Raw genomic sequence first — 16,746 nt, 5'->3', positions numbered from 1 at the left:
GTGTGAGTGCTAAGGTTTTTTACTAAGAGAATATATGAGTTTTTCCTTTTTGAGCTTAATATATAAGCTACTATCTGTTTATCATTTTAGAAAGAAAACAGTGGTTTTAATCAGCTCGCGTGCATTTTCTAATTGAAGTGACAACAGCTAGTGGCAAGAAGTAAAAGCATGTATACTAAAATGAAGGAAGAGTATTTAAAAATGTAAAATCTATTTATCCTCATTGGCTGCACTAATTTGATCAAATATCCCACTCTCAGCTGGTTGCCAATGCCTCCTTCACTCATTCAACAAACATTTTAAAAGATACCCACTATGATAACACCAGAAATTGTGTTAGGTCCTAGGATACTAAGAGCAGTAAGGGACAGTGCTTCCCTCAAAGGGGCACAGATGGAGGGTAGGGCTGATAGAGAACACAGAAGCAGACAAATACTGTTAAGTTCTGCAGGTATACAGGGCAAAATAAGGCACAAAACTAGAGGAGAGCTGCTCTGAAAAGCTGGTGGTGCAGGGTGAAGATAAAGTTCCAATCCAAAGAGTGAACTATTCTGGGTGTGTTCACCAGGATTCAAACTCCGATTTGGAACTTTCTAACTCTATTTTACCACGTTCAGATTTTATATATTAATATTCCATTTTATTACGTAACTGTATAATTTTATAAAAGGGAAAAATAGGTCTGGAAGAACAAAATCTATCCCTCTTTATCCTTCTCCATTATATTAGATTTATTTAAATTTAAAATAAAATTCATTTGTAGTAATTTGGTGCTTAACCGTTAAACCTAAAGATTATTAGCATCATATTAAAGAAGGTAATTTTAGAATTTCCTATCCAGTGAGATAAAGGAAGCCGGTGGGATGTCTCCCAATGTCAGGGCCCTGCCCTTCCGGTGCAGGCCAGATCCATTTCTACCCCCTACCCTGCAGCTCAGCATGTCCGGAAGACGATGAGCAGCTTGGGGACATGAGAGCAATTGCCAAACGGGAGCCACCTGACCCAGTGCAGTACAGCCTAGGAGTGGGGATCTACTCCCCAAGCTGGGTACACGCTCTGTGGTCCTAATCACCATGGAGGATTCAGGGCCCAAAAGACAGTAAAGCAAAGGAAATGAAGGGTCAAAGGATACTGAAAAGGAAATTTAAATCACCTGAAATCTCATTGTTCAGAGCCAGCCACTGTTAGCACATTGCTACATATCCTTTCTGTCCTTCTTACTAGATACATTCCAACATTTCCACAAATGGATAGTATCACTTTTTTATAATCAAGAAAAGAAAAATCAACATTATAAGAAGTAATTGAAATTTCTTTAGATGTTGGTATTTTAGGAATTTTGGTACAAACTAGAATCAGAGAAAGGCCTAGAGTTTCCACAAGAAATAGCCCTGGAAACCAGAGCTCAAATGAAAAATTCACACCAAGACAAAGAATGACCTTCATATGGTAAGAAAAGGGTCACACATTTTTAAGCATTTCATAAGCAGGCCATCATTACAAGCACTATTTTCTACAATTTGGTTTGAAGAAAGTATCTTATAAAAAGAACCATTGCAGTCAGGTGGTATTTTATTCTAGGGAGGGCATATTTCCATTTTCTAGTGAGGCCTTGGGAGAGATTTACTTGTGAGTGATATAACTAGCACAGGTACTAAAAAATATCACCAACAGGAGCCACAGAAAGTGCACAGAAAGATGTAAGAAAAATACCTAAATATCACAGGAGGCCTTCCATTCTTATGTTTCACAAAGATACCTTCGAGACACGCTCCGATGGATATGTCGCTGCCTTGGCTATCCTAAGAGGAGAAAGCGGAAAAGGAAACTCGGGCAGCAGATGCATAAGAACCACAATGACCACACCTACTTCCCTACGCTTGTGTCCCAGATAGGAAATGTTCAGAAGACCTATGCTGAGGGCAAAAAGTCTGCAAGGCATAAATGTACCTACCATCTTGTAAATACATATGAAAACAGAGTTGGGCTCCTTAAGGAACTCTATTTCAAGAGCACTTCCAAGAACAAAGCACAAAACAGGAATGTGTTTTACTACAAAATTTTGGTCACAAGGACCTCAGCTTTTACGTTTCTTTGGCCTTTGCACAGCAGGGCAACCCTGGGCTTCCCCGCTCTTCTGGCAGAATTACTAAGATGCCTTTGGCAAGCCCAGTCTTCGTGCCACGCTTACCTTGGCAGGGTAGCTCTCTTCTCCATAGCCGTCCATTCTCTCTATCTCCTGCATGTATAGCATTTCAGCATCAGGAGCTGTCAGCCCTCTGCAACCCACAAGAAGTTAGTCAGATTGTTCACAAAACTAAAAAAATTTTTTACGAAAAGCTTTTGTAAAAAAACTACATATCAATTTGTCATAAAACATTAGAAACATTTCAAGTTTCTAAGCATCTGTGATTAGTTATATCAATGCATCAGTATTTACTGAAAACCAACTGCATGCAAAAGCACTGTGCTGAATGCTGAGGGTTAGTTATGTAAGATCCTACCCCTTGTACTTTAGGCAGGTAAGGGGAAAGGCAGGAAATAAAACCACCACCTAAAAAAATCTTCAGTGAAAGCTAGAATTCTTTCTAAACCACCAAAGTATCAGGCAATACTAAGCACTGTGTGCTAAATTGCAAATGGTAAGTGCTGCAAGTAAGGGTTAGAAGATGGAAATCCTTCTTAGCTCCGGTGACAGAATTACAAGAACGGGTGTGTAGGTAGGAAGGCACTCAACTGCATGGACATGTGCCTCTCCAGCCTCATCTTCTGCTGCTCTCCCACACCCACAAGGCACCCCACACTGCGACCATCCCAAATGCAGCATTTCTTTGAATATACCACATTCCCTCATGCCTCCGGGCCTTTGTACATGCTAATCCCGCTTCCTGGTATACCTATCACCCACTTGTGTACCTGGTCAATCCCTAATACCCTTCAAGACTCAGCCTACATGTCACTCCTTCTTTGTCACCTTCTGTGACTGCCCTGAGTCTAAGTCAGATGCCCTTGCTCTGGGTAGAACCACCACATTCTGTGCACACCTCTCCCCCGTACCCATTATCAGTATCACTATTACTATTACCGTGGGCTGTCCTGCCTATCCCTTAAGATGCCAAAGCAGGGAATACATTCTTTGATGGCAGATCATTGTTCTATTTATCTTTGTGCCACAGCATTGAGCACTCTGCCTCATACGGAATAACAGCACTAAACTATCTTTTCAGGAGATGCACAAATGAATGAGTGAAAATAACAAAAGACAGAGTGATGTGTGCCTGAGGGGTTAATTATGCTGAAAAAAAAAAAGGTTCATTTGGACAGCAGAAGGTAAAGCTGGGATGGCAGGATTTAACCAACTTGTGGGAAGCCTTTAATCCCAGGGGTAATGAACTTAGGCTGGGGGAAAGCAAGAAGAGATTCATGAACATTTGAGGAGAAGAGGGGAGACAAGTCAAAAGTGATATTTTAGGAAGATTAATCTTTTGTGAGTGACTGTATGGATTTGAGTGGGGACAGATTAAAGGCAAAAGGTTATTTTTAATGGGAGGGGGTGAATAATAGGTTATACTTAGACAGACCTGGGTTCAGATCCCACCTCTACCACATGTAACTTTGGGCAAGTTATTTAGTCTTTGTGAGCTTGATTTTCCCAATCTGTAAGGAGATAGTAACATTTACCTTAAAGAATGGTTATAAGAATTTAATGATATATAAAGTACTTGGAACTGCGTGGTATTCGGTTTAGAATAAAACCTAGCATTCTCTAGGACAGGGTTTTTGGACAACACATACAGATTCACTCTCAAAGAAAGTCACTTTCTGCCCAGAAGCAGGGGTCAGGGCAATAAGCACCACAGCTCTCAGCAGAGCTCCCCCAGAGGACAGAAACACAGCTTCCAAAGGTGTAAGGTGGGGGACTAGGGGGGCGGACACAAAAGAAAACATCACATCTGCCACATCACAAAAGAAAACACGTCTCCCTAATCTTGCATTAACCTACACAGGACCGAGTCACCACCAAAACCTTTAAGACATGGGATGAAGAACTGTCATCCTTCAGTGACTGCAGCTTTCCACTTCCTCAGTTTCATCAATGATAAAAAATGAATAATAAATGAGTTAATATGGGTAAGTGCTCATAAGAACACTTGGCACGCTGTGAGAGCTCTGCAAAGGTTGGCTCCTGGTAACTAGCAGTAGTAGCAGCAGCAGTAGTAAAGTTCCAAATTTAATGGTGTCGATGCATGGTTCAAATTCAAACAGGCATTAGCTCTAACCTATTTCCCCTTCTCAGCGTTACCTGTATTTCTGATGCAGTAAGGCCACTTTTTGGGTTGCTTCTTCCAATACTTTTTCATCTTGTAACCACTCCTGGAAAAAACATACTGCAGTAAGTATGCAAACAAATCACCCAAATTTCTTAGAAGGAACGTTACTGACTCTTGCCACCAGCAGGCAAAACTAGGGCTAGTGTTAATGTGTGCGAGCTTTGCTTAAGGATATAATCATGATCTTTCTAAGGAATTACGTGGCTTCTGCTCAGGAGCCAAAACACTTGCCCTGCCTTCTCAATTCATCCCAGAGAAAGTTTCAGATGAGTTATTTCAGTTTGGTAACGTCATCAGCCAGTTCCAAGCCCAGCACATAACACCTTGTGCATTCCCTGGCTGGTTGTGTAGACACTCGGAAGAGCGTACCACCTCCCGTAGTTGTTCCAACACACAGTTTCCCTGTCAGTTCCATCAGTAGTGACTTTAAACTGTAGAAGGCAGTATCTTTTTGTCATCTACTCTTCAATTTGCTGATGAGAAACCAAATCCATTTCAACATAACTCTGTCAGGTTTTGAGCCTTCAGTTAAAAGCAAAACCTCTATGTGGTTCCACAGAAGTTGGAAACCTGTCCCTCTCTTTAGACTCACAGCCAAACACAAAATGAATTTCTCTGGCTGCAGTCCAATGACCACAGACCCTTCTGTTTCTGTGGGTTTACAAGGGCCAGAAGACAACAGGCAAAGCATTTACACTTGAGCTGTTTATAAGAGGAAATTGATTTTTTAAACTCTATTCCCGCCTAGTAAGTCTACTATATGGACTTCATTTCAGGGAATATTAAGGGTATGGAAATAAATTGTTTTTAAAAAGGCCCAATGTCAAAAGAATTCTTACCACAGGAAGCAAGGCAAATTTCTGAAGAAAGTCCTGGGATTCATACTGATCAAAGTCACCAAAATCAGCTATATAAAATGACAAATATTCACATGTCAGTTATGCTTAACTGGAAGCAAAACATGCAGAACGAAATTCAATATGCAGTATAAAGATGATGTGCTTATGATTTAGAAGTCAAATTTGCCTTATAGCTTATGAAGTGTATACTTTAAAAATACCTTTTTAAAAACATTAATTAGGTAGATTCATGTGTCTTGACTTGGAAAAAATGCCTTTTAATAAAGTGAAAAAAGCCAAGTTACAGACTATATATAAACCATCTCTTTTTTTGTCATTAAAAAACAAACAAAACCTACTTTGTAATCCTGTATGCTTACTTATGCACAGAAAAATGTCAGGAAGAAACCAAACCATTCATGGTAGTGATTATCTCTAGGGAAAGGAACTAGATCATCTGAATATGTTACAGCAAGATGTATTTGTTTAGAAATTTTTAATTGTTCAAAACATTGATAGTTCAGCAAAAAGCTTAGGAAAAACTAACTCTTAAAGCCAAAGACGACACTTAGGAAGCTTCAAAGTACCTTGAACAGGAATGTGGCTCCATGTGTATCAGGCATTTATTTGTCTAGAAATGACATATGTCTCCATGCCTGCTAATATCTGATGGAACTTTATTAATGATGCTTCTGATTAAATTTCAATTCCCAAGAGTAAATGCCAGTTATCATTTGAAATAATGCCCCATCAGAAGTCTTTCCAAAGTATATTACATACATGTAAATACATATAGATTAGACATGTGAAAAATGACAGTTAATTCAAAAATACTTGTGAAATGCAGAACTATCTATTATGATTGACGATGTTCTATAACCTAGGACAACTGAGAAACCAAACAAATGACGTACGCTTAGAGTATAAGCGAACGTAACCTCATCAACCACATTGATCTTTCTTCTGAAAATATTAGCTAGCAGCAGATCAAGTTCCTGAACTAAAGGAATACACAGCTTATTAAATGCTATACATGTGTGTGCATATGTGTGTATTTCCTCTCTATTTTTGGTCTGTGTGCTCTGTTGACGTAACATGCTTAACCTTCCAGAAGTCTCGTATTTCACTGAAGTAATCCAAACTCATTTTTTTCCCCACAAGGAAGCCCCTTAGATAACAGAATATTTCACTAATATAAAAAACTGCTTTATAGTAGTTATTTTCTATAAAGTCAGTTACTTTAAGAATCCCTTGCTGTTTCTGTTTAACATACATTTTAATCTGATACATCTATTATATGATCAAGTGCCATTATTTACCTTGAACAGCCAAGCCTGCTAGCTGAATTGCTTGTTCTAATGTACAAGGAATGTTTCCTTCCAAGATATCCTTCTTCAGCTGCAGATAATACTGATACCTATAAAAAAAAGGTCAATTTTTAAAAGTCAATATCAGTATTACCTCCACTTGAGACACAATGCATTTTATCATAATTTGGTAGAGGAGCATAAACTAGCCAAAACCTTAAGCTCAGACGATTTCGAAGAATGACAGGAACATCCTTGACCATATCTATACCGACACACACACACACACACACATACACACACACAATATAATCAATTTATTGAGTTACTTATCCTTAATTGTAGTTATTTGAAAGCTACAAGCTACAACCATTGAGAAGACAGCTGGTCATCTGTCTTATACCCTGTAAAAGTCTCTAAGTTTTGTCCTTTTTCGTTGGAGACATAGAGAATCAATGGGCAATTTTTACTTTAGAAACTGACTCGTAACTTGGTGATGTAAGACTTTCCTAGCCCTGGACAGTAAAGCCAGAAAAAAAATGGTTCCGGACATTTCAGACCAGCCTTATATTAAAATATTCTTTGATGAAATACCAAAAAGAATAGTTTCTAAAATGCTTTCTTAATATTCTTGGGATGTGGGTTTACTTCTGTTTATGTTGTCAATATATAGGGTATTAGTTACCAGCACAAGCTTTAGTCAAGCAGACCTAGGTTAAATTCCAGATCTCTGATTTAGCATTTTGCATGAACCTGGGCAAGTCATAATCTGTGGGTTTAAGTTATCTCTAGTAAAATGAGGGCACTGTCACCCCTTCACAAGGCTGAACATATCAAGGAATATATGTAAAGCTCTCGGCATAATACTAGAACATAGCTGGTACTTAATAAACAACTGATACTATTATCAGCAATCATCTACTTCCAGCCAGTCAGCGGTATTTCACCTGTATCACTTCTCCATTTCCATAAGCTCTATAGTGAAGATTTATTCTGCCTTCCTCTTATTTTTTCACTTAGGTAATTACTAGGGCCTACTATGCATCAAGCATTGTTCTAGATGCTGGGGATACGGTGCTGAACGAAGATCCATCAACTCTCTGCCAATACGGTCTATAGAACCATCTTGAATCCAGAATCTCTTCCAGGTTTGACATCTGTGAGGTTCAACCCAGTTACAGTTCACATTTGAATTCCCCTGAGAGCCCACCCTTTTAATCATTTCATATGTCCTTACATCATCCTATTTTAGCTACCTTTGAGGTTTCCATTCTTTGTTACCAAAAAGCTTGACCAGAACACCATCCTTTTAAACAAGGATTTAGATCCCACTTATCCCCTTCCACCTGCTAGTAGAACCCACAGACTTCCCTCAATCAGCAAACAGAATGCTGGTAGCTCTGAGATCTTGTCAAAGAAGAAACCTTGAAACATTCTCCCAGGCAGCTCCTTTCAAACACCTAAAGAAGTCTATCTATTGAATATGCTGTCCACATATTCCACTCTAAATATTCTTGGTTCTTTCCTTAAATCAAATCACTGGAAAGCAGGTCCACCCTCTAGACTAATGCCTAGATTATGGCATATACATTCCTAACTGGTCTCCTGCCTATAGTCTTGTCACCTATAATCTACCCTCCATGATGGGTGCTTTGTAAAATGCACATTTCATCATTCCCGTCCATTAAAATTCAAAAATGTCTGCCCCTGTTGATCTATGACTTTATGACTAGGACATTCCTTTTTTCAAGTCTCCGTTCTCCCCTCGAAGTAATGTCTGAAATTTCCTGAAAACATCAGTTGCTTTTACTATCCCCCTACTTTGCACAAGCTACTCCCGCTAACTAGAAAATACCTTGTAAAGTCAAGTGAAAAGTCAACTTCTTTACACCCTGTTCATGTTCCCCACATCCCACCCCTAGGAATCCAGTGCTTTAATTAAAGCATGTATTATCATAATATACTATAATTGTTCATTTACATAGACTGTCAGTTCTACCAGATTGTGAGCAACTCCTCCAGAGTAAGAGTAAAGTATATCCATTTATATATTCATCTCCCACAGTAACCAATATAATTCTCACATACCATATTATATCTTCAATAAATGTTTAAATAAATGAGCCAAAGTGGTCAGTCACTGTTTACTCCTCCTGGCTTCTACTTCTCTCTTCAATATTTATGTCTCAGATCTGTTTTATAGCCAGTTCATGCTTATCCCTACAACCTGTTTCTAGCTTCTTTGGTTATCCACCTTCTTCCAAAAATTAACTCTGAACTCAGTACTTAAAAAGAATACTCCACAAACACAGGGCAGTACCAGGTTCTTACTATCTGCAAGGCATTGTGTTAGATATTATGCGAAAGGCAAAGTTAAAGAAAACATGGGTTTAAAATCTAAGGAAAAGACACGTACAAACATAACTGTAGTGAAAGGCTGTGACAACTGCCATCGTAAGTACAAGCAAATTCTAGAATAGTCTGGAGGAGGCAAGACTCATTCCACCCTGAGGGACCACAGAAGCTTTATGGAGGAGGTGCCTTTTGAACTAAAATCAGATGAACAGGATTCCAGTACATATTTATGAAAGAAAGGTCTTGGACACAAAGGTGAAAAGGCATGCAGCATGTTCAGCACACTAGAAGTAGTCCAGCTTGGCTCGAAAGTAATGTTAAATGGGGTTAAAAAGATAAGGTAATGGTGGATTTTGAAGAATGTGAAAGGCAGGCTCAAGAATCCAAATTTGGTATAAACAAAAAGGTCCTACTGTATAGCACAGAAAACTATATTCAATATCCTATGATAAACCATAACGGAAAAGAATATTAAAAAAACAATGTGTATATATATACATATATATATATGTATATATAACTGAATCACTTCGCTGTACAGCAGTAATTAACACAACATTGTAAATCAACTGTACTTCAATTAAAAAAAAGAATCCAAATTTGATCCCTTGTTTTTTCTTTTGTTATTGCCAAGAAAAAAAAGAACATTTAGTTCCTCTATCCCACTCCTTAATACATTCTACCCTTGCTGCCTTTGTCCCTTTTAAGTGCACTTATTGGCCAAACTTTTCTGATCTCAAACACCTCCCCCACCTCCCCTTTGCCCCACACCTATGTACAGAATACTATGGCTACTGGTGTCAGAATTAGAAGGACCCTTCTACACATTTCCTTGAGGAGTAAACGCAGATTTTGTGACAATTTTTTTTAAATCTCCTCTCTCATTTCATTGTTACAAAGGTCAGAAAAAACTCAACAAAAACATTAAAGGTGACATCACTACAAGAAGAGTTCACAGCCAGGGTAAAAACATCATTTTTCCTTTGAATCATTCCTTCATACCCGTGAACCCATAACTCATGCAACATGCAGTAAAGCACTGTGACACACCACATACCAGCACCTCCACGTAATACTGAGGCTAAAAATGCAGGGGCAAGAGGGCAAAGTTTAGCCTTATCTCCTGACTCCAACCTTAATTTCACCTTTTTAATTTCACTGGATTTCCTAGAAACAAACAGCACATTATTTCTTACCTGGTAATCTCCTGCTGCAGCTGTGAAACTGAAGGCACATAAAACACCACTCCAAAATAGACGGTAGGTTCCAATGCATATTTATCCAGCTGCTTCTTTAGAGGTTTTTCCAAATCTACCCACCGGCGCTGGTTTTGCTTGTTGTAGTACCAGAGGCTGAAGTAAGTGATCTGGAAAGAGGGAGAATCACTGAAGGAAGCAGAAATGTACAAAAGGATTTAATTGCTCTAATCCATGACCTGGGACCAAGTGACCGTCTCCTATTGCTTCTCTTCTCAGAAAGGGACCACAGCAAAAGCCGAAGGGGGGAAAAAAAAAAGGAGGCAAGACCTATCTCTACCTAGATACTCATTCAGGAAATAGAGGCGAAAAGTCGGTTACGCTTGCAGACTGTTTCTTGAACCCTGCATAGAAAAATGTCTAGACATCAGAATGCAGCAGGTGCTACAGGATTTTACATAAGTTCAACAAAAAAACGTAAAATGTTTAGTTTTTAAATTATCAAAATACTACATTACCGTAATTAATATTTTATAATAAGCATAACTGGGGTTTGACCTAGTTGAATTCTGACTAGTGTTAATCCAACTTGTCACTACGCTCAAATTTGGCATCTATGAATAAATTATTTCATGTAAATACCAAAAATTCTAGTAATAAAGATGTAATTGCAACTTTTCTTTGCCCCCCGCAAAGTTCACTAGATACAAATTTAAGCAACTGTAATGCTGTGGAGGTAAATACACACACACACACACACACACACACACACACACACACACACACACACACACACACACACACACACACACACACACACACACACACACACACACACACACACACACACCATGAGAAAAGCTATATACCTAAAGCAGTAAAATAACTTAAGTGTCTTACTCGGAGGTTTAAGAAAAATGCCCAGATATGAGCATTCAAATCTTAGTTGCTGTGTAATAAACTGTTCTAGTAAATCAATCCTAACCCTGGGCCTCGTCCATCTGAAAAAGTGCTAATGCACTTAAGGGTTGAAATGACAGCCTCAGGCCACTGCTAATATTTACCTCAAAAATCCATTTACAGATCAAGGCAATGGAAAAATCACTGCTTTGTTCTAGATTCTTAGAGTAACACTGTCAAATAGAACTTCCTACGATGATGGGACTGCTCTGTATCTGCACTCTCCAGTATAACACACATGTGGCTACTGGGGACTTGAAATGTGGCTAGTGCAGCTGAGGCACCAAATCCCCAATGTTACTTAATTTTAACTGACTTAAATAACCGCAAACATCTAGTGGCCATTATACTGGATAATATAGCTTTAGAGCAACAATAAAACAAGAACTAACACTCAGGCCATTTCTTTAACCTGTAATCCTCAAAAAAATGAGTTTTTAATTTACAGAGAAAAAGTGACCTCAATATTCAAACATGTCCTCAGGGGGCTTCCCTGGTGGTGCAGTGGTTGAGAGTCCGCCTGCCGATGCAGGGGACACAGGTTCGTGCCCCGGTCTGGGAAGATCCCACATGCCGCGGAGCGGCTGGACCTGTGAGCCATGGCCGCTGGGCCTGCACGTCTGGAGCCTGTGCTCCGCAACGGGAGAGGCCACAACAGTGAGAGGCCCGTGTACCGCAAAAAACAAAACAAAACAAAACATGTCCTCAATATTAATAATTTCATCTTACAAGTTTTTACAAAGAAAGAACCATACCTTTAAAATGAGTCTATTAATCAAAGAAACTCAACAAGAGTGAGGAATGTATCCATTTTCCCTTTATACACAAACAGCTAGAATAGTGCAGGAATTCAGTAAATTTTGAATGAAAGAATGAATGTTCTCCGCTTCTCAGTTGCCACCCAAGTCATCACATACGAATGGAATATTTTGGACATCTACTATGTTGGACCAGGTTCTGTTCCAAGAACTACAACAATATCATAGATTAAATCACCCCCATTACCTTATCAAATAGATACTTGTTGTGTGTGTTAAACTCTAAAACCAGTGTTTCTCCAAGTGCTGTCCTTGGACCACCTCTACCAGAATTACCTGGAGAGCAGTGAGCCCTACAGAGCTATTAAACTCTCAAGTAATTCTCGTACCCTTTAAAGTTTGAAAATCACTGCACTACAGCACAGCGCCCCCCTCCAGTGTTATGTAGGAGATAGTCATATGAACAACCTATCCTTGAAAAGCTGTGTGGAGATCATTATTTTTGAAAATCCAAACACACTGTAATACAGCACAAAGTCTGAGTCCTACTGTTGTTATTTTCTGAAGTTATGATTATGTTTATAAAATAAGTTATATGTTACCTGTAGGAAAAGAATAGTATCACATTTTTGGAAAACAGGTACTATTCCTATTCCTTCTTTCTTCTGAACTGCAACTTACAGAAAAGAAAAATCTGGTAACAGAAAGATGTTGCTAAAAGTCCAAAGTCCTGGGTTTAATTTCCAATACTTGCTCACTGTGAAGTGGAAAAATCAATCAGTACAATTCGGTTTTCTCAAGTGTAAAATAAGGTAATACCTCCCTCATAACTCCATCATGAGACCTAAATGTGAAACACATATGAATGCATTTTGCCACTAGAAAACCACTATATTTATAAAAGATTATTTAGTTTCACCCACTCTGCTAAACACCAACAAAATCGATTAAAGACCCTGACAAAAAAAAACTTTTCTAATTACATTTATTTGGATTGATTACAACACAATACATTTCTGTTCATTGTATTTATGTTTTGTGTTCTATTTTAGAACTAGGCTGCATGTACCATGTTTGGTCTATAAAACATACCACTGCTATGCACTTAATTCGATAAATATTTATTTTTTGCCATAAACACAGAAGACTGGATATTCTTTAGAATCTAAAACTGTTTTGGTCATAACGGTATATCACTTTTAATCAAAATTAAAAGGTCTTAAAAATACTCTTTGTAAACATTACTCTTCCCTTTAAATCTAGTTGGGCCTGAATCCTCCAAACACAAAAATTTAAATAGAATTATAAAACTATAGGTTTATTACATAATTTGTGGCTGCACCTTTTGTGAACTGATCATGATATACAAAAATATCTGAATAATTTGCTGGCATTCTAAAAATAAGCACATTCTAGAAGAAATAAACTCTTAAAAATCTGCTGTTTGTTTATTATAGCAATGCATTTATTATGCCACATATGGATAGAAAATCAAGAAGTACATTTGTAAAATTGCATCATAATTAGCTTTTTTATTTACAAATTATATACCTTATAAACGAGTATCAAGAACTTTGTGCAAACAGCTGAATACAGATTTGGCAAATTATTTATTGATTAGCTATTTTAGTCATAGGAAAGTCTAAGATTTTAGACATTTGAACACTAACCCACTTTATGTTGTAGTAAAGTATTTGCTTTGGTACCTGTCCCTGTGTTCAAGTTCTCTCTTAAGTGGTAGTTCAGGCTAGCCAAAATAAAGTTTATATCTTGTAAATACTTTCAAGGAGGTATCATATTTCTAAAATTGCTCCAAGAAATGTTTATATACATATGAGTAACTAAAATCTCATAATATTATAACCCTTGGACTCAATGCTTTCTTAGAATTTCTACACATACATACTGAAATAACAACATCTGATTCCAGAGATTTTATAATATAATATGGTTTGTTTCTGAGATGAGTACGTAGAGGTTGAGCAATAAAATGTTGTGATTAAATTTCGTCAGGCATAGAATTTTCTGTATAAGTCCACTTTGGGGTATTTGTCTTGGATGACAACCTTGAGAAGCCAGATAATTAATTCTCTCCCCCCACAAAAAAATTTAAACCTATCCATAAAGAAAACAAAGGGGGAGAGGGAATCAAAGACACGTAGAGAACATTTCCTTCCTCATTCTATAGGCCAGCATTATCCTGATACCAAAGCCAGACAAAAGACACCACCATAAAAGAAATCTATAAACCAATATCCCTTATAACAATAGGTGCAAAAATCCTCAACAAAATACTAGCAAACTGAATCCAACAGCATACTGAAAAGATTATACATCATGACCAAGTGGGACTCAACCCAGGAGTACAACATAAAACAATCAATCAATGTGACATATTATTGACATGAAGGGAAAAAAACAACCATCTCAATTGACACAGAAAAAGCATTTGACAAAACCCAACACTCTTTCATGATCAAAATACTCAAACAAGGAATACAAGAGAACTTCTTGAAAGCATTTATGAAAATCCCCAGCTAACATCACACTGAATGGTAAAAGATTGAAAGCTTTTGCCCTAAGATCAGGAACAAGGCAAGTATGCCCATATTCAACACCACTAGTCAACACTGTACTGGAAATTCTAGCCAAAGCAATTAGCTAAGAAAACGAAATAAAAGCATCCAAACTGGAAAAGTAAGAAGTAAAACCATCTCCATGCACAGATGACATGATCCTATATATTTTTAAAAATCCCAAAAGAGCCCTTACCAAAACAACAACAAAACTACTAGAGCCAATAAACTCAGCAAAGTTGCAAGGTTCAAGATCAACATGCAGAAATCAGTATGGATTCCATATACCAGCAACGGAAAATTCAAAAAGGAAATTAAGAAAACAATTCCATTTATAATAGCATCCAAGAGAATAAAATACCTAGAAATAAATTTAACCAAGGAGGTGAAAAGATGTGTATACTGAACAATACAAAACATTGCTGAAAGAAATTAAATGGAAAGATATTCTGTGTTCACAGACTGGAACACTTAATATTGTTAAGATGGCAACACTACCCAAAGTGACCTACAGATTCAAATGCAATCCGTATCAAACTTCCAAGAGCCTTTTTCACAGAAATGGAAAAGCCAATCCTCAGATTCATGTGAACTGCAAGGGGACCCAAATTGGCAAAACAATATCAAAAAAGAACAAAGTTGGGAGACTCACACTTCCTAATTTTAAAACTTACTACTAAGCTACCATAATCAAAACAGTGAGATACCAGTATAAGGAGAGACGTTTAGATCAGTGACATAGAACTGAGTCCAGAAATAAATCCATGTATCTATGGTCAACTGATTTTCAACAAGAGTACCAAGACTATTCAACGGAGAAAAAAACAGTCTCTTCAACAAATGGTTCTGGGACAGTTAAAGATCCGCAATCAAAAGCAGGAAGCTAGACCCTGACCTCACACCATATACAAAAATTAACTCAAGCTGGATCAATGACCTAAATGTAAGGACTAAACCATAAAACTCTTGAGAAGAAAACATAGAAGTAAACTTTCATGACCCTGAATTTGGAAACAGATTCTTAGATATGATGCCAAAAGTATGAGAAACAAAGGGAAAAACATATTTGACTTCATCAAAATTTAAAACTGTGTGCATCAAAGAACCAAATCAAGAAAGCAAAAAGACAACCTTCAGAATGGGAGAAAATATTTCCAAATCATATATTTGATAAGGGTCTAGAATCTAGAATATATAAAGAACTCACACAACAACAAAAAGACAAACAACTCATTTTTAAAAACAGGCAAAGGACTTCGATATTTCTCCAAAGAACACAAACAAATGGCCAAGAAACACATGAAAAAATGCTCAATCACCAGTAGTGAAAACCAACCCAGAACCACAATGAGATACCATTCCACACCCATTAGGATGGCTATAACTTAAAACAGAAAATAAGTGTTGCTGAGGAAGTGGAGAAATTGGAACCCTTGTATATTGCTGGTAAGAATGTAAAGTGGTTCAGCTGCTATGGAAAACAATTTAGCAGCTCCTCAAAAAATTAAACATATAATTACCATGTGACACAGCAATTCCACTCCTATATATTTTCCTGAAAGAACTAAAAACAGGCACTCAAACAAATACATGTAAACACATGTTTATAGCAGGACTGTTTGCAGTAGCCAAAAGGTGGAAACAAGCCAAATGTCCATCAGTAGATGAAAAGATAATTATGGAATATACATACAGTGGAACATTATTCAATCATTTTTTTAAAAAGTAGACACGTTACAACATGGATGGACTTCAGAAACATTACGCTAAGTGAAAGAAGACAGTCACAAAAGGTCACATGTTGTATAACTCCATTTAAAGGAAATATCCAGAATAGATGATCCACAGAGACAGAAAGTAGACTGGTGGTTGTGAGGTGTGGAAGTAGGGAGGAATGGGGAGTAACTGCTTAATAGGTAGAGGATTTTCATTTAGGGTAATAAAATTGTTTTGGAACTAGACAGAGGTAGTATTGTGAATGTACTAAATGCCATTGAATTGTTACTTTGAAATGGTTAACTTTCTGTTGTGTGAATTTCATCTCAAAAAAGATATTTTTGAGGATCAGAACCACTCAAAATCAAATACACAATTTTAAAACTTTATTTTTAGATGTTTAAATACATCATATTCAGTGTATTTGAAAAAGTCTAAGGGGAAAAAAATGAACCAGAAATAGATGAACCTAGCTACGGGCTATTTATATTTTCTACTTTCTAATATCTATACTTAGGTCAAGATTTTGTACAGTTTGACAAATACCTGGCAAACTCAACTATGTGAACATAAATGAAAAACACAGAATAAGCAAGAATGTGTTTGAGTAATGAAAAATTTGTCAAAATCAAAGCAATAAAAGTATATGCCCAAAAAAAAAAAAAATATGCCCTTGACAAAGAAGAAATTTCTCCTTCCTCTTTTACA

The 16,746-nt window shown here is 37.3% G+C and overlaps 1 protein-coding gene across 3 annotated transcripts in view; it reads right to left on the bottom strand.

The window, feature by feature from the left end:
- PTPN21 (protein tyrosine phosphatase non-receptor type 21) overlaps positions 1 to 16,746 on the bottom strand; it is a 67,460-nt gene that overhangs the window by 27,955 nt on the left and 22,759 nt on the right. For all 3 annotated transcript variants that reach the window (XR_009535669.1, XM_060124205.1, XM_060124278.1), the window contains 6 exons: positions 10,029 to 10,198; positions 6,490 to 6,587; positions 5,171 to 5,238; positions 4,304 to 4,374; positions 2,192 to 2,279; positions 1,714 to 1,802 (listed from right to left, as the gene is read on the bottom strand). Coding sequence is in view for 2 of the 3 variants with exons in the window: in XM_060124205.1 (XP_059980188.1) it covers positions 1,714 to 1,802; positions 2,192 to 2,279; positions 4,304 to 4,374; positions 5,171 to 5,238; positions 6,490 to 6,587; positions 10,029 to 10,198 (584 nt within the window). In the remaining variant the exon portion in view is untranslated. The remainder of the gene's footprint in view (positions 1 to 1,713; positions 1,803 to 2,191; positions 2,280 to 4,303; positions 4,375 to 5,170; positions 5,239 to 6,489; positions 6,588 to 10,028; positions 10,199 to 16,746) is intronic.

This window comes from Lagenorhynchus albirostris, chromosome 1, assembly GCF_949774975.1.
Source record: "Lagenorhynchus albirostris chromosome 1, mLagAlb1.1, whole genome shotgun sequence".
Taxonomy (NCBI): Eukaryota; Metazoa; Chordata; class Mammalia; order Artiodactyla; family Delphinidae; genus Lagenorhynchus; species Lagenorhynchus albirostris.
Note: the sequence above shows the minus strand (reverse complement) of the source record. Positions and strands in the feature narration are given on the sequence as shown.